Below are 27,917 nucleotides of genomic sequence, written 5' to 3'. Positions count from 1 at the left end.
ATGAGTGTGGTTAACGGTGCCCCACAGGGGGTACCGATGGAAACACAAAATGGCGGAACGCAGAAAAAAAAGTTTGCCACGCAGATAAATTCGCAAACGAAGAATGTAGAGTACGTTTACAAACAAAGCGACAGTGGACCTTTCAAGGTCATGTTGGAAAAAATGGTTGAAGACAACGAGAAGCTGGGCATCAACAAAATATCGATCGGAGCAGTGCTGAAACAAAATGATTTCGCCCAATATTTTCTGGACATCAAGAAAGTTGGCCGTACCAGAGTACTGGTATACATGTCTGAGTGGCAGGAAGCAAACCGACTGCTCAAATGTCAAAATTCAAAACTGAAAAGATTAGTGGCATTCATCCCGAGAAGCTTCGTGACACTGAAGGGAGTAATTTCGGACATTCCGTTGAACATGGATATCGAAGAAGTGATCAACGAAATGGAGACGAACCTAGAAGTGGAAGAGGCTTTCCGTATGATGCGAACAGCAAAAGATGGTAAAAAATTTCCAATTATGAAAATCGGAGTCGTTTTTCGTAGTAATAAACTACCGCAGTACGTCAGAATTTTTTCTATCAACATGAAAGTAGTCCCGTATGCAGCGAGAGTCGTTATGTGTTATGAGTGCCTGCGTTACGGGCATATAGCAAAAAGTTGCAAGGGCAAGAAACGTTGTCTGAATTGCGGGGGCAATCATGACACAAAAGAGGAGCATGATCAATGCAGCAGAAAATCTATGTGTGTACACTGTAAGGGTGAACATAGGTCGTCAGATACCAACTGTCCCGAACGGGAGAAGCAGGAAAACATAAAAAAACTAATGGCATTCAGGAACCTTAAATACCAAGAAGCACGCGAAAAAGCTACAATGAAAGTCCAAAACAGCTTCAGCTTGCTGAGTACTGAGGACGAATTTCCATCAGTGTACGAAAGCTACGCTCAAGCGGTGAAGGACAAGCTAGAGCAGTCAGTAGTGAACAAGGTACCACGAGCAGTACAAAGGAAAACTGGAACAGGAAATAAAAAGGATAAAAAGCAGCAACTTGAAGAAAGAAAAGAAGAAGAACGAGGAGACGAAGAAAGCGATGAAGTCAAGTTAGTCAGAAACAAGAAAAGGAAAGTGGTCAACATAACCAACAATGAAGAAGAGGAAGGACAAAAAATCTCGATGCAGAAGCACTTGGAGCTGCGAAAGCGTTGGGATGCCAAGATGAAAGAACTGGCAGTACAACGTGAAGAACTGAAAAGTAAAATTAACGAGTCTTATAACAAACTGTACTTGGCTATCTCCGCGAAAGACGGGGGAAACCATCAAACGCTGCTAGATATTCTCAACTGCCTGGGACAATCGCTTGGTTTCAATGCAGAAAGTATTGATCAAACATTTCTAACCTAATCATGGATTGTTTTAAATTACTACAAAATAATGTCCAAAGCTTACGAAAGAATAAAACAGAATTAACCCACAAACTACATGAACGAAAAATTGATGTTGCGATATTGTCGGAAATATGGGCTGATGATATCAATACAGAATATCTAAATATATCGAACTACCATAAAATTTTAAAACCTAGACCAAACCCAGATGGAGGTGTCGGCATATACCTCCGCGACGTGTATAGCTACACACAGCTTAACCTTAGCTCAAACGTTTTGTTCGAAGTAATAGGAATAACCATTCCAAAAAAATGATTTAACGATAGTCTCGGTGTACATCAATCCGAGAATTAAAATAACAGAGTTCAAAACTGGAATTGAAACTTTGATTTCTGAAACTACGAATTTCAAACGAATAATAATTGGTGGAGATTTCAACTCCCACAATACCCTTTGGGGATGCGAAAACACAAATAGTAGAGGCAAAATCATTTACGAAGCAATCAGCGGATCTGACTTACTAATACTAAACGATGGATCTAAAACCTTTCGGCCAGCAGTGTTAGTCAGTAACCTAGCGCAATAGACCTTACACTATGTTCGACTAGCCTCTTTAATGATATCAGCTGGAATATCTACGATCACTCATTAGAGGGATCTGGACACCTACTTATTGAAGCCGCGATTCGTGGCTTGGACCGAAAAAAAGAACGTCCATTCTACAACCGAAACAAGATAAACGAGGATATCAGCCGTATCACCCCGGAGGACTTCGACTCGTTAGGAGACCTGGAGAAAATAGTGCAATCTTCTATTAAAAGAAATAGTGGTACGACCACCCTAGTCCCAAAATACTACTGGAACGAAGAGCTGACCGAACTCCACAAAAAAAAGTAGAATGTAGAAAGACATTCAACCGACTATCGAATGAGGAAAATTTGATAGCCATGAAAAGAGCAAATGCACATTTTCTCAGGAAAAAGAAGACCCTCATGAAGGAAAAGTTATGTGCTATAACAAAGGACATCGATCCGAGAAACACAAAAGCTAATTGGAGTTTAGTACGGCGGCTAAGATACAGCAAAGAAAATAAAACAAAGAATAATATAGTGACGACCTCAAAGGACAAAGCAGAAGAGTTTCTTTTCGAAAACTTTGGAGCTTCTCAAAATGAGGCTATAGTAAGGGAGGAACAAGCCCCGAAAACAGATCGACAATTACTTACTGTGGAATCATGGAGAGATATAATCAGGTCGAAGAAGGGTCACTCAGCCCCGGGAACCGACCGGCTGACATACGACATGCTACGAAATTTAAATCCCGACGTGCAAGTCAAAGTAGTAAAAGAAATCAACGAATATTTCATATAAATTTTTTTGAATAACTATTCCAAGTATATGTACCGGTACGATATATGAAACTGAAAAGTTCCATAACTCGGCTCATCCTCAATGGCCAAGCCTAAAATTGCACATAGTGATGGGGTTGAGTATATAGAACAATTTGGACATAGTCCCATTTATGGGTTTTTCTACTTTTCATATAACTTTTTTAAAATAACTATTCCAAGTATGTGTACCTGTAGGATGTATGTGACGGAAAAGTTCCATAACTCGGCTCATCCCCAATGGCCAAGCCTAAAATTGCACATAGTGATGGGGTTGAGTATATAGAACAAGTTGGACATAGTCCCATTTATGAGTTTTTCCACTTTTCATATAACTTTTTCAAAATAACTATTCCAAGTATATGTACCGGTACGATATATGAAACTGAAAAGTTTCCTAACTCGGCTCTTCCCCAATGGCCAAGCCTAAAATTGCACATAGTGATGGGGTTGAGTATATAGAACAAGTTGGGCATAGTCTCATTTATGGGTTTTACTACTTCTCATATAACTTTTTTAAAATAACTATTCCAAGTATATGTACCGGTACGATATATGAAACTGAAAAGTTCCATAACTTGGCTCATCCCCAATAGCCAAGCCTAAAATTGCACATAGTGATGGGGTTGAGTATATAGAACAAGTTGGACATAGTCCCATTTATGGGTTTTTCCACTTTTCATATAACTTTTTGCCTTTCTCCTAGAAAGGTATAGCAATCACTGGAAAAACCAAAGGTATAAAAGTGGTCCCAATGGCCGAATGTCATATACCACTCGACCCCTTTCGACGAACTGAGCATTTTCTGTATGTATGTATGTATGTGTGTATGTGTGTGTGTGTGGTATGTATGTGCAACTTTTTTTTCTCACTCACTTTTCTTAGAGATGGCTGGACCGATTTTCATAAAATTAATTGCAAATGAAAGGTCTAGTTGCGCCATAGGTTGCTATTGAATTTCATTGTAATCGGATTTTTAGTTTGGAGGTTATGTATCAAAATGCAAAAATCACGAAACATCAATATCTCAGAAACCACACAACCGATTTTAATAAAATTGGTTTCAAATGATCGGGCTGTCTTCAGAACCCTGAACTTTTGAATTTCGTAATGATTGAACATATGGTTCAAAAGTTATGTAAAGAAAAGTTATCCTGAGGTTGTTTAAACTCACTCATTTTTCTCAGAGATGGCTGAACCGATTTTCACAAAATTAGTGTCAAATGAAAGGTCTAGTTGCCCCATAGGAATTTCATTGCAATCGGATTGTAACTTTGTCCGTTGTTCATGAAAATGTGAAATCACATAATGAAAGTAAACATATTGACTTCCTTCTAACGATCACTGGCTAATTAAAAGGTAGAAAAGTGATCCAAATGGCCGAATGTCATATACTACTCGACTCAGTTAGACGAATCGAGCATTTTCTGCATATAAGCATGTATAGGTGTATATGTTTGTGTGTGGGTGTGTACGTGTGTGTGCACCTTTTTTCGCACTCACTATTCTCAGAGATGGTCTGACCGAACAGATTTCAATGAAATTAATTGCAAATGAAAGGTCTAGTTGCTCTATAAGACCCTATTGAATTTTATTGTAATCTGATTTCTAGTTTAGAGGTTATGCATCAAAGTGTTAAAATCACGAAACATCGATAACTCAGAAACCACACATCTGATTTGATCAAAATTAGTTTCAAATGAACGGGCTACCTTAAAAACCTTTAACTTTTGAATTTTATGAAGATTGAACATGTGGTTCAGAAGTTATGGAAAGAAACGTGTTCTGGAGACTATTTAATCTCACTCATGTTTCTCAGAGATGGCTGGCCCGATTTTTATAAAATTAGTGTCATATGAAAGGTCTTGTTGTCCCATAAGACCCTAATGATTTTTTTTCAAACGGATTATTACTTTGCCTGTTATGTTTAAAAATGTGAAATCCAGCTATGAAAAGAAACATATTCCAAGACAACTTACGTGGACTCACTCATATTTCTCAGAGATGGTTGACCCGATTTCCACAGAATTAGTATCAAATAAAAGGTCTACCTACCTCATAACACCCTATTGAATTTTGCAGTAATCGGACTGTAACTTCGTCTGTAATGTATCGAAATGTGAAAATCACGAAACTTCATTATCTTAGAAACTACACAACCGATTTGAACAATATTGATATCAGATGAACGGGCTAGTTAAGGGTTAACTGATGAATTATGATTGAACACGTGGTTTCAAAGTTTGGCTGCCCCATACGTTACCTTTTCATTTGATTGTAATCAAACTTAAGCAAGCGTTATGTTTTAATTTGTAAAACAACGAAAGTCTATCATCTCAAGTATTACACGACTTATTTGAACATAACTAGTATCATACAAATGAGTCATCTCTTAAACTTACAAATAACAAACTTCATAACAATTTGATATGCTGTTTAAAAGTTTTAGAAAGAAAAGAAATTCAAAGACTATTCAACACTTTACCTGCTTCGATCAATATATATGGCCTCAACATGATTTAAATGTGGTATCGGACTATCTGAACGTTCCCGGCATCGCTCGTGATTAAATTGTTCGAAATTAAGAGTCATTGCTTTTATTTCGTTATTTCTCAAGTACTAACATTACGTCAAATTTCATATTTTATACTTTAATTACAACATCAATATTTTAGAACCCAAAAAGTGGATAAACATTTATTGGATTTAAGCATTCATGTAAATCTATTTTTACAAATAATAAGTTTGAATGAGAAAGGCTGAGTCTGACCGCTAGGTGGATTAATTTGGGTTTTTAAAATAACTATTCCAAGTATATGTACCGGTACGATATATGAAACTGAAAAGTTCCATAACTCGACTCATCCCCAATAGCCAAGCCTAAAATTGCACATAGTGATGGGGTTGAGTATATAGAACAAGTTGGACATAGTCCCATTTATCGGGTTTACCACTTTTCATATAACTTTTTGCCTTTCTCCTAGAAAGGTATAGCAATCACTTGCAAAACCGAAAGTATAAAAGTGCTCCAAAGGGCCGAATGGCATATATCCCTCGACTCAGCTCGATTAGCTGAGCATTTTCTGTATGTGTGTGTGTATGTGTGTCTGTGTATGTGCAGATTTTTATTCTCACTCACTTTTATCAGAGATGGCTGGACCGATTTTCATGAAGTTAATTGCAAATGAAAGGTCTTGTTGTCCCATAAGACCCTATTAAATTTCATTGTAATCGGATTTTTAGTTTCGAGGTTATGTATCAAATAGTAAAAATCATAAAATATCATTATCTCAAAAACTACACAACCGATTTGAACAAAATTGGTCTCAAAAGAACGGGCTACCTGGAGAACCCCTAAGTTTTGAAATTTATAAAGATTGAACATTTTGTTCAAAAGTTATGAAAAGAAACGTGTTCTGAAGACTGTTTAATCTCACTCATGTTTCTCAGAGATGGCTGAACCGATTTCCATAAAATCAGTGTCAAATGGAAGGTCTAGTTGCCCCATAAGACCCTATCGATTTGTTTTGCAATCGGACTATTAGTTTGCCTGTTATGTTTAAAAATGTGAAATCCAGCTATGCAAAGGAACATATTCCGATGACTACTTGGACTCACTCACTTTTCTCAGAGATGGCTAACCCGATTTCCACAAAATTAGTGTCAAATGAATGGTCTAGCTGCCTCAGAAGACCCTATTGAATTTTACTGTAATCGGACTGTAACTTCATCTGTAATGTACCGACTTGTGAAAATCACGAAACTTCATTATCTCAGAAACTACACAACCGATTTGATCAATATTAAAATCAGATGAGCGGGCTAGTTAAGGGTTAACTGATGAATTATGATTGAACCCGTGGTTTCAAAGTTTGGCTGCCCTATACGTTCCCATTTCATTTGATTATAATCGAACTTAAGCAACTGTTGTGTATTAAATTGTTAACAATACAACGAAAGTCTATTATCTTAAAGAGTACATGACTTATTTGAACATTACTAGTGTCATACGAACGAGCCATCTCTCAAACTCACAAATAACAAACTTTATTACAATTTGATATGTGGCTCAAAAGTTATGGAAAGAAAAGAAATTCAAAGACCATTTAAAACTATACCTGCTTTGATCGATATATGTGGCCTCAACATAATTTAAGTGTGGTATTGTACTATTTGAACGTTTCAAATTTATTGATTCCTTGCGATGTGTTTAAAGTCTGCAAATGCTTAACCAATCGGCCATAGGATATGATCAAAGTCAAATAACAACTCGTTAGAAATGATTGGTTTTAATCGAAATGACAACATCCTCGACTGTTGGCTTGTGTACATCGCTTCAACTCTAAATATATTTATATTGAGTGGTATTCGGTCATTTTCAGCAGATTTCTGGCATCAATCTGACACCGGAAATACCCATATTGGGAGGTATTTAGTTATTTAGGTTGTTTTCCAAAAAATAAAGTGGTCGTCTTCAAATTCAAAATGGTGTCCAGGGTCAATGTTTGGTTTCTATGCACCATCACGTTTTCGGAAATATCCATATTGAGTATTATTCGGTCATTTCCCACTGTTGCCTAGAAGTTGACATTTAGCAATTCAAAATGGTGCCTGAGGGCAATTGTTAGCTCCTTGCATCATTCTGGTTCCAGAGATACTCATATTGGATAGTATTTTAGACTGTTTTTCACAAACCGGTAGTCGCCATCTTGTATTTCAAAATGGTATTTAGGATACTGGTTAAAGAAAAACTCACATTGGGTGATATTTGGTCACTTTGGACTGTTTTTCAGAAGCCGAAAGTCGTCATTTTGGACTTTAAAATTGCCTGTAAAATCAATTTCTGTCATCTGGGCGTAATTCTGGTTCCGAAAACATTCATATTAAATGGTATTTGGTCATTTCCGGCTGTTTGCCAGACACCGGAAGTCACCATCTTGAAATTCAAGACTCTGTCTGTGATCAATTTTTAGCTTCTGTGCATCTTTCTGGTTCCAGAAATACTCATATTTAATGGGAATCGTCCATTTCAGGCTGTTTTCCAGAAACCGGAAGTTGCCATCTTACAATTCAAAATGTTGTCTGAAGTCGATTTGTGGCTCCAGTGCATCATTACGGTTCCGGAAATACCCATATTGGGTGGTATTTGGTCGTTTGCGCTGTTTTTCCGACACCGGAAGTCGCCATATTGGATTTCATAATGGCATTTGGAGACAATTTCTGGATTTTGAACGGCATACTGGTTAAATAAAAACTCATATTGGGTGGTATTTGGTCATTTTCAGCTGTTTTCAGAAACCGAAAGTCGCCATCTTAGAATTTAAAATGCTTTCTGTGGTCGATTTTAGCTCCTGTGTATTATTCTAGAACCGGATATTATTATATTGGGTGGAAATCGGCCATTTTTGGCTGTTTTCCAGAAACCGGAAGTTGCCATCTTACAATCCAAAATGTTGTCTGAGGTCGATTATGGAACATATTGGTTACCACTAAAAACATTAACCTGCCAATATGGTTCCATTTAGTTGATTAGTTCGCGAGATGTGCTGAAATTTGTGAAGAAACATGTACTTCCAGAAGAGGGAGGGGCGTCGAACCTTTATGGACAAATTTGTTACCTCTAAAAACATTCACATACCAAATTTGTTTGTATATCTTGATTGGTTCTTGAACTGTGCGAAATTTGTGTTTCATTTTTAAGGGACCCCTCCCTTATAGAAGAGGGATTCGGGTGTCAAACCATTATGTACATATTTGTTACCACTAAAAACATTTATCTGCCAAATTTTGTTCCATTTTGTTGATAAGTTCTCGAGATGTGCACAAATCTGTGTTTCATCTAACTATTATGGACATATTAGTTACCCCTTAAAACATCCACATGCCAAATTCGGTTTCATTCGCTTGGTTTGTTCTTGAGTTGTGCAGAAATTTATGTTTCATTTGTATTAGACTCCTCCCTTCCAGAAGAGGGAGGGGTCTCAAACTATCATAGGAACCTTTATCGGCACCAAAAACCCCTACATACAAATTTTCACGTCGATCGGTTCGGTAGTTTACGAGCCTATATGGATCAGACAAACAGACAGACCGGACTGCATTTTTATATGTATAGATTACAACATCAATATTTTAGAACCTAAAGAGTGAATATACATTTATTGGATTGAAGCGTTCATGTAAATCTGTTTTTACAAATAAAAAATTGAATGAGAAAGGCTGGGTCTGACCGCTAGGTGGATTAATTTAGGTTTTTTAAATAACTATTCCAAGTATATGTACCGGTACGATATATGAAACTGAAAAGTTCCATAACTCGGCTCATCCCCAATGGCCAAGCCTAAAATTGCACATAGTGATGGGGTTGAGTATATAGAACAAGTTGGACATAGTCCCATTTATGGGTTTTTCCACTTTTCATATAACTTTTTTTTAAATAACTATTCCAAGTATATGTACAGGTAGGATGTATGCAATTGAAAAGTTCCATAACTCGGCTCATCCCCAATAGCCAAGGCTAAAATTGCACATAGTGATGGGGTTGAGTATATAGAACAATTTGGACATAGTCCCATTTATGGGTTTTTCCACTTTTCGTATAACTTTTTTTAAATAACTATTCCAAGTATATGTACCGGTAGGATGTATGTAACTGAAAATTTCCATAACTCGGCTCATCCCCAATAGCCAAGGCTAAAATTGCACATAGTGATGGTGTTCAGTATATAGAACAATTTGGACATAGTCCCATTTATGGGTTTTTCTACTTTTCATATAACTTTTTTTAAATAACTATTCCAAGTATGTGTACCGGTAGGATGTATGTAACGGAAAAGTTCCATAACTCGGCTCATCCCCAATGGCCAAGCCTAAAATTGCACATAGTGATGGTGTTCAGTATATAGAACAATTTGAACATAGTCCCATTGATGGGTTTTTCCACTTTTCATATAACTTTTTTTAAATAACTATTCCAAGTATATGTACCGGTACGATATATAACACTGAAAAGTTCCATAACTCGGCTCATCCCCAATTGCCAAGCCTAAAATTGCACATAGTGATGGGGTTGAGTATATAGAACAATTTGGACATAGTCCCATTCATAAGTTTTTCCACTTTTCATATAACTTTTTTTTAAATAACTATTCCAAGTATGTGTACCGGTAGGATGTATGCAATTGAAAAGTTCCATAACTCGGCTCATCCCCAATGGCCAAGGCTAAAATTGCACATAGTGATGGGGTTGAGTATATAGAACAATTTGGACATAGTCCCATTTATGGGTTTTTCTACTTTTCATATAACTTTTTCTAAATAACTATTCCAAGTATGTGTACCGGTAGGATGTATGTAACGGAAAAGTTCCATAACTCGGCTCATCCCCAATGGCCAAGGCTAAAATTGCACATTGTGATGGGGTTGAGTATATAGAACAATTCGAACATAGTCCCATTGATGGGTTTTTCCACTTTTCATATAACTTTTTTTTAAATAACTATTCCAAGTATATGTACCGGTACGATATATGAAACTGAAAAGTTCCATAACTCGGCTCATCCCCAATAGCAAAGGTTAAAATTGCACATAGTGATGGTGTTCAGTATATAGAATAATTTGGACACAGTCCCGTTTATGGGTTTCTCCACTTTTCATATAACTTTTTTTAAATAACTATTCCAAGTATGTGTACCGGTACGATATATGAAACTGAAAAGTTTCAAAACTCGGCTAATCCCCAATAGCCAAGGCTAAAATTGCACATAGTAATGGTGTTCAGTATATAGAACAATTTGGACATAGTCCCATTTATGGGTTTTTCCACTATTCATATAACTTTTTTAAAATAACTATTCCAAGTATATGTACCGGTAGGATGTATGTAACTGAAAAGTTCCATAACCCGGCTCATCCCCAATGGCCAAGGCTAAAATTGCACATAGTGATGGGGTTGAGTATATAGAACAAGTTGGACATAGTCCCATTTATGGGTTTTTCCACTTTTCATATAACTTTTTTAAAATAACTATTCCAAGTATATGTACCGGTACGATATATGAAACTGAAAAGTTCCATAACTCGGCTCATCCCCAATGGCCAAGGCTAAAATTGCACATAGTGATGGGGTTGAGTATATAGAACAAGTTGGACATAGTCCCATTTATGGGTTTTTCCACTTTTCATATAACTTTTTTTTAATAACTATTCCAAGTATATGTACCGGTACGATATATGAAACTGAAAAGTTCCATAACTCGGCTCATCCCCAATGGCCAAGCCTAAAATTGCACATAGTGATGGGGTTGAGTATATAGAACAAGTTGGACATAGTCCCATTTATGGGTTTTTCCACTTTTCATATAACTTTTTTCAAATAACTATTCCAAGTATATGTACCGGTACGATATATGAAACTGAAAAGTTCCATAACTCGGCTCATCCCCAATGGCCAAGCCTAAAATTGCACATAGTGATGGGGTTGAGTATATAGAACAAGTTGGACATAGTCCCATTTATGGGTTTTTCCACTTTTCATATAACTTTTTTTAAATAACTATTCCAAGTATATGTACCGGTACGATATATGAAACTGAAAAGTTCCATAACTCGGCTCATCCCCAATAGCCAAGCCTAAAATTGCACATAGTGATGGGGTTGAGTATATAGAACAATTTGCAATTTTGAGCAAACATCACAGTTACATCATTCCGCGTCGAACACTCGACAGAAACGGACGTGCAAAGTGGTCGTTCTATTACAATCCGGTCCGTGTGTACGAATAGCCAAACAAAAGAGTGTATTATTCGCGCTAAAGGTCAACTAGATTGTGAGTTGTGTCGCTACGTTCGGTACCCGGCTCGCAACTTTGGCTGTATTGGTGCAAAATACCAGCTGCAGTTTTGATCTGTGCACAGTGAATAGATCTTTCTAATTCAAGGCCATCATTTGACAGTCGAGTCGTGTCGCTGTGCTGAGTGATCTCACACCCGGCTCACTGCTGGTGGCTGTTTTGGTGCTGCTGTACTGGTGCTGCTGGCTGCTTTGGGTGCAGCTTCGAACGATCGGACAACCACTGCTGGAAGGAAGAAGTAAATAGGTACGTGTTCTTGTCGGCGCTAGTGCGCTAGTGCACTACATTTAGCGCGATGGATATAGATCCCTCGCCTCCCGTGCCACCATCCCCGAGCCCCCCTGACCCTGACCCTTCTGTTACCCCCTCCCCTGTTCATTCTCCAGTCACCCCTCGCCCCAGGCTTTACCCGGACGGATCTCAACAGGGCAGCTATACTGTTTATTTTCGTCCAAAGGCAGGAGTGAATTCAAAGCGATTAAACATACTGCAAATTTCTAAAGACCTGACGAAGGGGTACAAGGCCGTGACCGAAATTTCCAAGGTCCGACCTAACAAGCTCCGTGTCGTGGTCAGTGATCTTACACAGGCCAATGCTATCGCTTGCTCTGAGCTCTTCACACGCGAGTATCGCGTTTACATACCCGCACGAGACATGGAGATCGACGGTGTCATAACCGATTCGAGTCTGTCTGTCGAGTGTATCCTAAAAAGCGCAACCGGTTGCTTCAAAAATACCGAAACACAGGCGAAGATTTTGGATTGTAAGCAATTGCGGTCCATGTCTCTCGTCGGCGGTAAAAAAGTTTACACTCCGTCAGACTCGTTTCGCGTTACGTTTGCCGGATCTGCACTCCCTAGTCACGTCTCGATCGACCGGGTTCGTCTGCCTGTACGATTGTATGTACCCCGTGTTATGAATTGCACCAATTGCAAGCAGTTAGGCCACACAGCCGCCTACTGCTGCAATAAGGCACGATGTAGCAAGTGTGGGGAGACTCATGCGGAAGATTCTTGCAGTGTTAATGCTGAAAAATGTATTCACTGTGGGGAAAACCAGCATGAGCTCTCCACATGCCCGGTGTACATGCAGCGCAGAGATAAAATCAAGCGGTCACTTAAGGAGCGTTCAAAGCGTTCTTATGCTGAGATGCTGAAGAAGACCGTGACCACTTCTACCATAACATCGAACCCCTTTGATCTGTTGTCCTCTGATGAAACCGATTCTGACGATTCATCAGCGGGAACATCTTATGCCAATCCTGGAGAGTCTAGGAAGAGGAAAAATGTTTCTTCTCCTAAACTTCCCCGTAAAGGTCCTAAGATTTCCCAAAGTGTAATGAAAAGTACGAACAAACCAAACAGTGCTGCGGATAACCGAAGCAAACTCCTCCTGGGCTTGCAAATTTAAAGTCGCAGAAGGAGTTCCCAGCACTGCCAGGAACATCTAAAACCCCAGTTGTTCCTTTTGCACATTCAGTTGATGAAACAAACTCTGGATTAGTGAAATTTTCTGACATTGTGGACTGGATTTTTGAAAATTTCAATGTACCCGATCCAATTAAAATTTTTCTTACAGCATTCCTCCCAACAGTTAGATCATTTTTGAAGCAGTTGACTGCCCAATGGCCCCTCCTTGCAGCGATTGTATCCTTCGATGCCTAATTCAACTGCGTATATGAAGGATTCTATCTCTGTCTAACAGTGGAATTGTAGAAGTATTTTACCAAAAATTGATTCAATCAAAGAAATAGTTATCGGTTTCCGTTATACTCTACTAAATTTTTCTACTAAAAAAATTGATTCGTTTAAAGTTTTGATAAATAAAAACAAATGCGATGCATTTTCCCTTTGTGAAACTTGGCTTACTTCAAATATTGATCTCAAATTCCATGATTTTAATATTATTCGCCTTGATCGAGACACCCCATATGGAGGAGTACTTTTAGGGATTAAAAAGTGCTATTCTTTCTATCGTATTAACCTCCCCTCGTTTAGCGGGGGCCTAGTGTGGTTGGTAACGTCTCCGCCAACCACGCTCGACGCCTGGGTTCGAATCCCACCGCCGACATAGGTGTCGATGGTTGTGAGGTGGCGTGATCCACTCACAACCAACCCAACTGGTCTAGATTCAATCCTAGCCGACACCGGGAGATTTTCTGAGGCGAAAAATCTCTGGGATCACGCCTTTCATCGCATGAGGAAGTAAAGCCGTTGGCGCCGGTCCGTTAATAAACGGGTCGTGAGTTAGGGTCCTGGGTGTGGAGTCGCCTCCCTGGGCGTCGGTGATTGGCCACAACAGTGGCGGAACTAGACCGACGGAAAATAAGCGAGAATAAAAAAAAAACCTCCCCTCGATTCCAGGCATCGAAGTTGTCGCATGTCAAATGACAATACAAGGTAAAGAGCTTTGTATCGCCTCAATATATATTCCTCCCAGAGCACAGGTTGGGCAACGGCTGCTCTTTGATTTAATAGAACTTCTTCCCTCGCCACGTTTGATTTTGGGAGACTTCAACTCTCATGGTATGGCTTGGGGTTCCCCTTACAATGATAACCGCTCCTCTTCAATCTATAACCTTTGCGATGACTTCGACATGACTATTTTAAACAACGGTGAAATGACACGTATCCCGAAACCTCCAGCGCGCCCAAGCGCTTTGGATCTATCCTTATGTTCGACGTCGCTACGGTTGGATTGCACATGGAAGGTAATCCTCGATCCTCACGGTAGCGACCATCTGCCTATTCTTATTTCAATTACTAACGGTTCAACTCGCATGCGACCAATTGACATTCCGTATGACCTCACACGGAATGTCGATTGGAAGTTATACGAGGAAATGATTTCAAAAGCGGTCGAGTCGATTCAACATCACCCACCACTTGAAGAATACAACCTCCTCGCGGGCTTAATCCTCGACGCCGCGTTGCAAGCCCAAACGAAGAATTATCCCGGCGTAACGATCAAAGAGCGGCCTCCAACTCCGTGGTGGGACAAAGAGTGCTCCGATATATACACGCAAAGATCCGACGCGTTTTTGGCCTTCCAGAAGGGAGGTATACCCGACGACTATATACGGTATTCGGAGCTTAATACCAAGCTTAAAAGCCTGGCTGAAGCAAAGAAACGCGGATATTGGCGTCGGTTCGTGAACGAGACGTCGAGGGAGACATCGATGAGCACTCTTTGGAATACAGCCCGAAGAATGCGGAATCGCGTAACGGTCAACGAAAGCGAGGAGTCTTCAAGTCGGTGGATATTTGATTTTGCCAGGAAAGTATGTCCGGACTCTGTTCCTGCGCAAAACTTTGTTCGCGATACGTCTCCGGGTCACGACGCGATAGAATCACCTTTTACGATGGCAGAATTTTCAGTTGCCCTCCTGTCCTGTAACAATAACGCGCCTGGGTTAGATAGAATCAAATTCAACTTGTTGAAGAATCTACCCGGCAATGCCAAGAGGTGCTTGTTGAACTTGTTCAATAAGTTGCTGGAGCAAAACATTGTACCGCAGGATTGGAGGCAAGTGAAGGTGATCGCCATCCAAAAACCAGGGAAACCAGCTTCTGATCACAACTCTTATAGGCCGATTGCAATGCTATCCTGTATCCGGAGATTGATGGAAAAAATGATACTCCGTCGTTAAGACCATTGGGTCGAATCAAATGGTCTACTATCAGATACTCAATTTGGCTTCCGCCGCGCGAAAGGGACGAATGATTGTCTTGCGTTGCTTTCAACAGATATTCAGCTGGCGTATGCTCGCAAAGAACAAATGGCGTCTGCGTTCTTGGACATTAAGGGGGCTTTTGATTCCGTTTCTATTGACATTCTTTTGGGTAAACTTCACCGACAAGGATTTTCTCCAATTTTGAACAATTTTTTGCACAATTTGTTGTCCGAAAAGCACATGCATTTTACGCACGGCGATTTGGCAACTTTTCGCATTAGCTACATGGGTCTTTCCCAGGGCTCATGTTTAAGCCCCCTTCTTTACAACTTTTATGTAAATGATATCGACGAATGTCTGGCAAATTCATGCATGATAAGACAACTTGCAGACGACAGTGTAATCTCTGTTACAGGAGCCAAAGCTGCCGATTTGCAAGGACCATTGCAAGATACCTTGGACAATTTGTCTGCTTGGGCTTTACAGCTAGGTATCGAATTCTCTCCGGAGAAGACTGAGATAGTAGTTTTTTCTAGGAAGCATGAACCTGCTCAGCTTCAAACATAATTAATGGGTAAAACGATTTCTCAGGTTTTGGTACACAAATATCTTGGTGTCTGGTTCGACTCTAAAGGCACCTGGGGTTGTCACGTGAGGTATCTGATAAAAATATGTCAACAAAGAGTGAATTTTCTTCGTACAATAACCGGACAATGGTGGGGAGCCCACCCAGGAGACCTTATAAGGCTTTACCAAACAACGATACTGTCTGTTATTGAGTACGGGTGTTTCTGATTCCACTCCGCAGCAAACACACATTTGATCAAACTGGAGCGAATACAATATCGTTGTTTGCGTATCGCCTTGGGTTGCATGCAATCGACCCATACGATGAGTTTGGAGATCTTAGCTGGAGTACTACCATTGAAAACCCGCTTCTGGAGCCTGTCCTCTCGTATTCTAATCAAATGTGAGGTCTTGAACCGTCCCGTGATTGAAAATTTTGAAAGGTTAATCGAATTTAATTCTCAAACCCGTTTTATGACATTGTATTTCAATCACATGTCCCAAAATATTAACCCTTCTTCGAATATTCCAAATCGTGTCGACTTATCAAATACTTCTGATTCTACTGTGTTTTTCGATACATCCATGATAGAAGAAACTCGTGGAATCCCGGATCAACTGCGACAATATGTACTACACTGACGGATCACTTCTTGATGGGTCCACTGGCTTCGGTATCTTCAATAACAATTTAACAGTCTCCCATAAGCTCGATAATCCTGCTTCTGTTTACGTCGCAGAATTAGCTGCAATTCAGTACACCCTAGGGATTATCGAAAAAATGCCCACGGACCATTATTTCATCTTTACGGACAGTCTCAGTTCCATTGAGGCTCTCCGATCGATGAAAGATGTTAAGCATTCTCCGTATTTCCTGGGGAAAATACGGGAACATCTGAGTGCTTTATCCGAAAAATCTACTCAGATTACCTTAGCGTGGGTCCCTTCTCACTGCTCGATACCGGGTAATGAGAAAGCGGACTCTTTGGCTAAGGTGGGCGCAACAAACGGTGATATTTATGAAAGACCAATTGCCTTTAATGAATTTTTCGCATTTGTACGTCAGAATACGATCATCAGTTGGCAAAATTCTTGGACCAAGGGGGAACTGGGAAGGTGGTTACATTCCATAATCCCCAAGGTGTCGACGAACCCGTGGTTCAAGGGGTTGGATGTAGGTCGGGATTTCATTTGCGTGATGTCCCGGCTTATGTCCAATCACTATAGATTTGACGCGCATCTCCGTCGTATTGGGCTCGGGGAAAGTGGTATCTGTGCCTGTGGTGAAGGTTATCACGACATAGAGCACGTTGTTTGGTCATGCCCTGTACACCGTGACGCCAGGTCTAGATTAATGGCTTCCCTGCAGGCCGAAGGTAGGCAGCCGGCTGTTCCTGTTCGTGATGTCTTGGCGAGCCGTGACCTATCCTACATGTCCCTTATATACGTTTTCCTGAAATCCATCCACGCCCCAGTTTAGTCCTATCCCCTTCCGCCTACATCCAACCAAACGACAAGAACACGTTAAGACCCCGGATCCGGAAACAGCAATCAGGCCCGCACGATACTCTCAAGGCTCGATGGAAACAACCCAATATGCCAGTCCGTAATATCTTGGCCCAGCAGCGGAACAAATTTAATATGCTGCTTACCTATGGCAATGAAAATCATCAAACAGCAAACCTGTGCTTTTAATGCAAAATATTCTAGCTTTAAGTTAGATTTAGTTTCAGCTCGTAGTCGGCAGCGAGGATAAAAAATTTGCTTTTAGTTATTAAGATACTTTAGAAAGTAAGCTACCAGATATAATTGGCGCCGTTAAACATTGAATTGTATTTGTGCCGTGTCAAATAAACTATAGATGAAGAAAAAAAAAATCACAGTTACATAACGGTCTCAACTACCCCCCCTCCCTCCCCCCTATGTAACAATAAGTAAGGCAGACTCAACCTACCTCTTCCCCTTCATGCGTTACGTAATTTGTGTACGACGCCTTATTTATTATCTAACTTCATTGCAATAAATGTTCGATTTGTTTAATATCATTTTATGACCGCCGTCGATTTCTGCAAGAAATCTAAAATGCACAAGTTGTATTATAATAGCACAACTGCAGCAGGCGACCGCTGTTGTCATGCCAACAACTTCGATTGTTTGACGAAGCTCGATAAAAGTTGACATTTACATTCACAAAAGAATCCGAGAGGCTTCGCAAACAGCGTGAAAAGGTCGAGGAGGGTAAGTGTCTTGATGATGTTCTTTTAAATATACTGCGTGACAAACCAAAGCATAACCATGCTAAATTTTATCGACACATTTTTTTGAACACGTTTTCAGACGAAAAACACTATCGCGAGCTAAAAATCGCCGACGAAGTAAAACGTAAAGAGCTTATTCAAAAAGCTGAAGAAATTATCCAAAAGGATAAGGAAGGACCCAGGGTGCTAGAAAGTGCAGCAAAATTCAGTGAGGTGCTGAAAACTCGTGAGCATCAGCGTAAGTTCAGAGCAGAGCAGGAAGCGCAGCAGGAGTTGCGTCGTAAACAGCTTGATCAACAGGATATCACACAAGCGAACCGATGGATTGAGTCGCAGGTGGAACGACATGTTCAGTTCGTATATCCAGAAATAAAAGACCGGAAATTAAATATTAATCAGAAAACAACTTTTATTAAGTTCACACTGTGCGAGATCTAAAACGTAAATGATCACTGTAGACGCAGCTAATGCGCGCCGAACAAAAGATTCATTGTTCTTGTACTCTTCACTCTGACAGCAAGTGAAAAGAAAAAAGTTTCGGCAAGAGTTGCCGGATTTAATACTCCTCCTCAACGATTGCCAGCTGCAAGACCAAGCATTGAAGAGAATTGCTGCAGCTTAATCCTACCCAACGGTTTTGTGAGTATATCAGCTATCATCTCTTCGGAAGGACAATATGTCAGCTTCAAAACGCCTTCATCGCACAGTTGTTTGACGTAGCATCCTTTAGTTTGAATGTGCTTTGATCGTCGACTGGTCCTTTCAGATCCAACGAATTTAATGCAACTCTGGTTGTCTTCTAATATTTCCACAGGTTCCAATTGAGATTCGCCAAATTCGTCCAACAACTTCCGAAGCCATATTGCTTCTTGGCTGGCCTCGCTCAGGGCAACGTACTCTGACTCCATAGACGACAAAGTCACGCAACCTTGTAGACGACTGGTCCACGAAATGGCCGCTCCTGCATAAATAAAAGTGAAGCCGGTTGTTGACTTACGTGTTTGAAAATCACCAGCCCAGTCCGCATCCGAATAGCCAACAAGTTTTCCACTCGAGCTTCCGTATTGCAAACGCCAGTGTTTTGTCGCCTTTAAATACCGCAGCACACGTTTGGCCGCCACCCAGTTCTCTTCTCTTGGAGCGCTAACACTTCTTCCTAAAATAGAAGCACTAACTGCTATGTCTGGCCTGGCACATACCGCAATATAAAGCAAAGCAACAACTAAGCTTCTGTATTTCGTCGCATCAGCCAGAAGAGGGCTGTTGTTTTCAGCTTTGGTGTACCCTTCATCCATTGGTGTTTTCGCAAACTTGGCATCACAAAGTCCTAATCGTTCAGTTACACGATCGATGTAACCCTCAAGTGATAGACTGTACTTTCCGGCAGTCCTAGTAACCTCTAGTCCCAGGAAGTAGTGCAAATCACCTAAATCCGTCATCTCGAATTCACTTTTCAGTTTTTCATAAATTTTATTTGTTTCAGCTTCATTCTCACTACCAACCAGGATATCATCCACATAGACGAGTAGATATAAGAACTTTCCGTTGACGACCTTCGTGTAGAAACACAGATCAGCAGTGCTTTGTTTGAAACCCAACCCTACAAGAACATTATGCAGGCGGTGATTCCAGCAACGGGCTGACTGCTTCAATCCATAGATGCTCCTCCTCAAGCGACAGACTAATGCCTCCTTGCCAGAAACCTCGAAGCCAGGCGGCTGCTTCATGTATAGCTCTTCTTCGAGCTCACCATATAGGTAAGCCGTCTTCACATCGAAATGCTTAAGGATCAACTTCTTGGTACTTGCGACAGCTTAAAGAGTTCTTAGCGTCGTTTGTTTGGTTACAGGGGCAAACACCTCATCATAGTCTTGCCAAATTTCTGGCTGAAGCCCTGAGCTACCAGCCGTGCCTTGTATTTCACAACTTCTCCAGTTGCGTTTCGTTCCACTTTGTAAATCCATCGGCATCCAACAGGTTTACGTCCTTCTGGTAATTTCACGAGATCCCATGTACCATTTACTGCGTGGGATTTAATTTCAGCTTTCATGGCATTTTTCCACTCTGCACAATTTGCACAATTTATTGCTTCTTTGAGACTCGAAGGTTCTTTTATATCTTTGAATGGAACATCACCGACTGCAAAAATCTCTTCGATTAGTCTTTTCGGTGGAACCCCCTGATTTGCTCGAGTTGAACGTCTTGCCACCTCGTCTAGTGGGAACCCATGAAATGACGTACTCCCTTCAGATGCATTCTCGTACAGTGAAGTATCTATACTCAGATCACGTCCATCCACATCAAGTTCAACAGTTTCCGATTAACTATCTGAAACTAATGGAGACGTGCAAGGATTCAACATTTGCGTTGAGTTCATTCCTAGTGATACAATCACATTATTGTCGGACGGTTGCATCTTCGGTAACTCCAAACCCTTCATCGACGACGAAATTTGTTCTACGTTATTATCAGCACATTCTAAAAATTTAGCGTCTCGACTGATCATTATCTGATCACTTGCCAGGTCTAAAAAACGGTAAGCTTTCCGTCCCTCAGCATAACCAACAAAACACATCTGTTTCGCTTTCATGTCCAACTTTAGTCTCCTTTCCTTCGGTACATGTACAGTAAGCTTTCGAACCAAATATTTTCAAATGTGCGTACGATGGCTTCTTTCCGTACCATAGCTCATGTGGGGTCTTTACAGCGGCTGACGTAGGTAAACGGTTTTGAAAGTAGTTTGCAGTACAAATCGCTTCACCCCAGTACTTCTTTTCGAGACCTGACTCCGCCAATAAACACCTCATCATTTCTACCTCGTACCGATTTTTACGCTCCGCCTTCCCATTCTGCTGCGGTTAATAGGGTGCTGTCTGCTGGAGAATAATTCCGTTTTCAACTAGGTACTTCTTCAGCGATCCACTAGAATATTCACCACCTCCGTCAGATCGAATTACTTTGGGAAAACGACCAGATTGGTTTTTCACCAGTGCACAATATTCTCTTATCTTCTGCTCAGCGTCTGATTTTGCCTTCAATAGGTATATTACAGTGTAGCAACTATAATCGTCCATCATCGTCATGTAGAACCTATTACCACTGGGTGTCGCTACTTCCATGGGACCTCCCAAGTCTGTATGTACTAAATCCCCTACTTCTTTGGACTTACTGCTGGACTCTTTCGGAAACGGTATTCGGCACATTTTTCCTTCGCAACAAACATCACAAACGCATCGAATCTCACATCTCTTCATTTTTAGCCCGAAGCCTAGTTCTTCACGAACTATTTTTAAAATCGCTTCATTATTCCGATGCCCAAAACGACGATGCCACAAATGCTCGCACAGGTCTGGATGCTCAGCCTTGGTTACGAATGCTTGCTTAGAAAAATGCTTCAAACGGTACAAGCCTCCACTTCTCTCACCAACAAGTACAGCTTCCTGACCTTTCAAAACAGAGCAACCAGCTCTGTCAAATAAAACACTGTAACCCAAATCGCAAATCTTACTAACTGAGAGCAAATTTCCTGATAACGAAGGAACATGGTACACATCGTTCAATGTAACATCCATTCGTAAACCTTTACCAGTAACCGACGATAGATTTCCTCTGCCGGCACCGCTCGATTTTATTTTTGTTCCGTCGGCCAGACAAATTTCTGGCTGCATAGTGGGATTCACGTTTTTCAGGAGATTTCTGTCGCTGGTCATGTGAGACGTAGCACCGGAGTCCAAGTACCACCGGTCTGCGCAAGAGGCCGTCACAGCCATAAGACACATCTCCATTCCGTGCACCGGCTTTTCTTTTCCTGTCGCACATTGATCAATTTTGGACATTCACGACGGAAATGACCCTCTTCTTGACAATAGTGACACACGCCTTTCTTCTTGTGATTTATTTTCGATTTTACACTTTTCATCACTTTCTCATCATGATGTACATCATCATTGTTGCACTCGAGACGGCGACGCCACTCTCCGCGTAATTTACTTTTCACGTAATCTACCGTCAACTCATTTTCCGGCTTATTTTCAATAACGTTGATCAAACTGTCATACGATGGAGGAAGGCTCGACAAAATCAGAGCCATGAAGACACGGTCTTTCAGACCTTCCCCTATCACTTCCAAACGATTTTGCAGTTCCGTCATCTGATTCAGGTGCTCAGGAAGATCGCCTTCTTCCGACAGCCGTAGGGAACACAATTTTCTCAGTACGTGGAGTGTTGTTGACAGGAACGATGCTTCGTGAATTTGCTTCAACGAGTCCCACATTTCTTTAGCTGTCTGCTTCCGAATTATGTGAACGAGCTGACCGTCCTCTACTGCCAAGCCTATCATTGCGCGAGCCTTACCGTCTTTAACGAGCCACTCCGCACTGACTTGTTCAGGCTTTGGGTCCGCTATGAATTTATACAGTTCGTCCTTTACAAGCAGAAGAACAAACCAGTTTTGACACATACGTGTGAATGTGTTGGTAACTTCCTACCCAAGTATGATGACAGTTCTACAAGGTATGCTACATTTTTGTCTATCCACGCACACAAACAAATCTCGTTATGAAAAATTCCGCGTTTTGTATGTAATTCAGAACATTTTTGGAAATTTCTCGTTTTATGTTGTTTTATATCTGATTTTTCTGGTTGGAGAGTGAATCTGCAGTTGAAACACACTAGAAATTGATATTAATTGAGATTTAGTGTGTAAAATTGCGACAATATGTCGGAAAAAAAATATAAAAATGCTATATTTCTAATAGTTGGAGCATAATCTTAGTCATTGTCATAGCTCATGACTTTTGTTACTGTATGAAACATAAGCGACTCTATTTAGAAGCGCTATTAGAGTACAAGAAAAAAACGAAAAGTGCCAAAAGGTTACCGGCAAATTGATGAAAAACAGCATATTTTACCTAAACCGCAGCATGTTTATGTATTCCCCACAAATCAAACATGTTTCAACATCATTTCTATAACTTTTCAGGAAAGTATGTTTTATAAGTTTAGTTTAAAATGCAAAATCATTTCAAATTTCATACAAAATTGGAAAAAGTTCATAACGATCACTAATACTAATGCATCGACGTGAATAGCATACCTTGTAGATCTGTCATCATACTTGGACTTCCTACAGCACACTCTGCTTTTTTCGGGTGTCATCAGTGACAGAAAAAGTGTAGGGAGAGACAGAAAAAGGGTAACACGAAAAATCAAATAAAACATTTTCGGTGTCAAAAGTGTCATTTGAGTGTAGTACACCGCGAAAACGAAAACGACATAAGTTCACACTGTGCGAGGGCTAAAACGTGAATGATCACAGTAGACGCTGCTAATGCGCGCCGGAAAAAAGTTTCATTGTTCTTGTACTCTTCATTCTGACAGCAAGTGAAAAGAAAAAAGCTTCGGCAAGAGTTGCCGGATTTAATACGACAAATGGATGACCGTAAGAGATTTGATAATTATAAAAAGGAGCTCGAAGACAAAATTTTAATGGATAGAGAAAAGCAGAGGCAGGCCCGAAATTATCTAATAGAGCAGGAACGTAGACAACATTCAGCTTTGGAAGAGGAAGTCCGTAGACAGGTAGAGAAAGAGAAGAAATTTTTAGAAAGAAACAAGGAAATGAAGCGCCAACATGCACTAGAAGCAATGAGAATGGTACAAGAGCGTGAGCAAAGGTTGAAACGAGAATCCGAAATTGAAGATACCTTGAATCAAATCTACAACGATGGCCAGAAAGCCATTGCTGATAAACGAAAAGAGATTCATACAAATAAGCATAAGGTTCGCGATAACACTCATCTTCTACAAAGACGTGTTGAGTTAGAAAAACAACTTCTGGAACAAGAGGTAAAAAATCGACAGAAAGCGTTCGAAGAAAAGAAACTCAATGAAGATACGAAGGAACGGGAACGTATTGAAGCTGAGAGGCAGCTCAAGGTAGCTAGAATCCAGGCACATATTGAGGAAATTGAATGGAAGAAACAAAACGATACAGAGAAAAGCGCGCTAGAGCGTAAAGACATTGCTGACCGCGAAAAGAACGTCCTTGTAACCTATGCTTATGATCGACACAGAGTATCGGATAGAACCACCAAAGCACACGCGCAACGCAAGTTGTTATTGGATCAAATCGAAGAACGTGAAACTCGTGAGAAAACAGAAGCTGATACTCGAGCTGAGCTGGAATATATGCGGAATAGTGCCGAAAAGGAAAACAAACATTTTTTGAAGTATGCCGACGAACTTGTAAAAGATTCCAAAGCAAAAAGCCGACCTGTACTCCCGCTCTTGAAAACGGTGGAAAATTATAAACGGGAGCATTATTTTGATTTTAGAGAAAAAGAAGTTACACCGAGGCATCTCGTGTCTCGTGTACCAATCAACAACAAACTTGTTGAACAGCAGCAGTACCAGAATGGCCTACAAGATCCGGCTATAATTGCGATGACTCCTGCGATGCCGCCAATTCGAGTTCGTTACGACCCAGAGCAGTTAAAAAAGATGAATCCCTACAAGCCTTACAAAATGTGAGCAGCACAAACATGACATAAATTTTGACCTACTTTCTAGTAAGAGTTCTTATGAAACCTGTAAACCACGTAAGGCTGAACTAAAAATAACATACAATAACAAGATACAGAATAATTTCTCATGTTTATTGAAAAATTTTATACAAAAATAAATTGTCGATTCGGCTATCTTATCAAAACTATTCTAGGCGTATGTTTGATTCTAGAAGGTGTTGTCTTATGACGGATGCCGTTTTTGGACGGAGATTGACCTGTTGCCGAGCTTTTGTGGCAGATCTTGATGAAACTGCCCTTTTAACTTGGTTCACAAGATGCGAAATCACAGTTGCCGGAAGGTTTGCTGGAGTACCAGTTGATAGCGTCCTAAAATTCAGAACGTGAGGAAGTCCTGTCGATGACGAACGGATCGATGTTGCACTTGAGATAAGACTGGTAGGCGGTTTGCTATACAGCTCCTCAAATGCTTCACGGTTCATGTTGTCGTTTTGATTGTCGGTAGCTGTGGCAGTGGTTGCTTCAATATTGACTGAATATCTTTACGGTGAACAAACATAAGTGGGAAACTTAGGGTCAGAAATCAGGTAGGTTAATAAGGCTTTTGGATTTAAAATTGTTACTTCAAGTGTGTGAATTTTAAGGCAATATAGAGTACGAAAAAACATGCTTTTGTTGAATACTTACAGCGAGCACACTATCAATGAAGGTTTCATGTAGTTGATTACAGGCGGAAGTGAGCTGGTGAACAAGAGTTCGTTTTAACTGTACGTCTGCTGAACTACGAATTCGTCTACCAGAGGCAGCATTTTCATGGTGCATATCCAGTATAAACAAGAGTGTGTCACGAATAATTTGGACAATCTTCTGAACCTTCTCGGTTTGAAAAAGCCTGCGTGTAAGATATCCTCTTGCATAGGCATTTATTAGACAAGCTGCATTATATTTAATGTGTTCGTCCTGCTTCAATATTGGATGATCTTGCTTACTAAATCCGCTTAACTCTTGCAAGTCTTTGTCTTGCAGCGTTTGTTACATAATTTCCATATAGCTGCGAACGTCGCTGAATATTTGTTCGTCATTTTTCCATCGATTATTGTTACTGCTATTGTTGCAAGTTTTGTACATTTCATCAGATTCTTCAAAATCTACACTTGATTTGCTGGAATTGGAAAATACAAACAGCGTCTTACTGGACGATAGATTACTGATACTAGATTGCGTATCACTATTTTGAACAAAATCTTTTGAACTGATATTAAGTTTTTTGAAAGATGGTCCCATCTGCGACGCTTCATTGGAAGGAAGATTGCTCTTTGAGTCTTCTGGACTCCCAATTATTGGGGTGGAAGTGTGGATCTGATCCACGGATTGAAGAAGCGTTTTTGCTATCTCCTCATGCTGACGTCGAAAACTTTCCTGCAATTGGCGTTGTTCCTCCTCCTACCGTTTCAACAGCTTCAACATTCGCTGCTCCTGTTGCTTTTGAATATCTCGTATTTTTTGCTGGCAAATATTTGTTGCCGGTAATACCTTACTGTCTGTTTTATTGCCAACATTTATCTATAACAAATAAGTAATAGGGAATATGATATAATGCTGGATGCAATATGAATTGCGAATGCCAAGTTGTTTTAATATTTACTGTTGAGTTTTTCTTTGGAGTGCTAGGTTTTGTTCTGCTGTTGATCTTTATGCTGGTCTCAGAAACTGACTCATAAGGACTTTTGATTCTTTTTGGAGCTGTTTGGGATTTTGCTGAGCTCACTTTTCTATCCGTTACCAGCTTTGGTTTACCAACTGGTGTTATCGGCGTTTTGGTTTTTACGTCTGATTCGAAGTTTAATTTTTTAACATGTTCCGTTTGATCAGACATTGGAATTTCGCCCATCGAAAAAGAACTTTTGACATCCAAGCTTTGGTTATGCAAATGTTTTATAAGTAATGGACTCGGGCAATCTACAGTAAATGAATTTGATCTAATGCGAGGTCTGGGTGAAGTATTATCAGAACCTTCAAATTTTTGCAGAACATCGTTACAGTTAATTGGAGATGTAGAATGCGGCAAATCAACGGAACCGAGGCTTGGTGTTGCTAATGTAAAAGAATTACGACGGTTGATGGCAGTAGGATCATCAGGCGGTGATGAAGGGTTTTCTGTAGCTTCAGAATTATTTCTTTGGTCTCGGCAACAGCTTGGACCATCATCAGGCTTGGCAGATTTTTTAATACTTTTTTCGATTTCCAGTGCTTTTTTGCGATATTCGCTAACCTCTGCACGAACTTCCGGCGTCATCTGTGGCCAATATAATGTAAAGTTTGTGATGATATAAAGTAAGTATCAACGTACCAACGGTGGGAGAATCGGAACGCCGTTTATCTTAAATACGGAAACAAAGCTGAAACTCATTATTTAAAACACTCAAAATCGTTGGAAACAGGAAGTTCGCTAAAAAGACACATAGGTAGTTGCTACTTCTTCTTCTCTCTCTGTTGCGTGACAGCCCTTTGGCTGTACACTTTTGACGGTCCATCTTCCACACGTCAATCTGGCACAGCATGAACTCGCTATATCGCCTAGGACTGGGCGATCTTCAGGGAAAGATCGATCTTTAGGATCGATTTAACCTAGAGGTCTTATGATCGATCCATCTGAAAAATCGGAACCGCAGGATCGATCTCTATTGAATCGATTTTTAAAGCACTTTTTGTGTCGCTGTGAAATTTACCGAACCAAGCACCATTTTTTTTAAATTAACTTTGGTATTAACACCAGTGCACGTGAGAAAGAATAATCTATTATTCATGAAGAATCCAAGTCACTTAAATAGTCGCCTCTCGTCACTGACGAGATGAGCAAAATGTTATATTAGAGAATATGAGTGGAACTTGGCTGGTGACAGCTGAGTCAAACAGTCCAAAATCCAGCCGACTCACCATCTGCAATATAAAAATTGGTCAGGCGACTCGTCACTCGCCTCGTTTTCTGTAATAAGCCCCTATAACAAAAAAATCCCTAAACGCGATTACTCGAAATAATGTTTTTGGAGCTTGGTTCGACTGTTGTATTATGGGCAGGAATGGAATGGACTATATGGAGGCATGATGATGTTATAACCGCACGCAACCATTCAAAAGCCGATAAGATAACATTAGCCGGAAACGATACACGATACCTGGCCTGACCAGAAACGGTACACGGTAGCTTGAGCTTGAACGAACCAGGACTATGCCATCGCTGTCAAATCTCATATATTTGCTGCGTACCCAACAT

At 40.3% G+C, this 27,917-nt stretch overlaps 2 protein-coding genes across 2 annotated transcripts; one reads left to right on the top strand and one right to left on the bottom strand.

Moving 5' to 3' along the window:
* On the top strand, positions 1-24,831 carry LOC129716794 (trichohyalin-like). Its single transcript, XM_055666629.1, has 4 exons — positions 1-1,372; positions 18,058-18,099; positions 18,199-18,467; positions 23,529-24,831. The coding sequence occupies exons 1-4, from the start codon at positions 1-3 to the stop codon at positions 24,648-24,650; spliced, it is 2,805 nt and encodes a 934-aa protein (XP_055522604.1). The 3' UTR covers positions 24,651-24,831.
* Positions 24,755-27,216, bottom strand: LOC129724657 (uncharacterized). The gene is made up of 4 exons (XM_055679738.1): positions 26,994-27,216; positions 26,289-26,939; positions 25,331-26,206; positions 24,755-25,183 (listed from the first exon to the last, which is right to left on the bottom strand). The coding sequence occupies exons 1-3, from the start codon at positions 27,051-27,053 to the stop codon at positions 26,087-26,089; spliced, it is 831 nt and encodes a 276-aa protein (XP_055535713.1). The 5' UTR covers positions 27,054-27,216; the 3' UTR covers positions 24,755-25,183; positions 25,331-26,086.
* Between the last annotated feature and the right edge of the window lie 701 nt (positions 27,217-27,917).

Source organism: Wyeomyia smithii, chromosome 1 (genome assembly GCF_029784165.1).
Source record: "Wyeomyia smithii strain HCP4-BCI-WySm-NY-G18 chromosome 1, ASM2978416v1, whole genome shotgun sequence".
Taxonomy (NCBI): Eukaryota; Metazoa; Arthropoda; class Insecta; order Diptera; family Culicidae; genus Wyeomyia; species Wyeomyia smithii.
The sequence above is the reverse complement of the archived record's forward strand: the minus strand, read 5'-3'. Positions and strand labels throughout refer to the sequence as shown.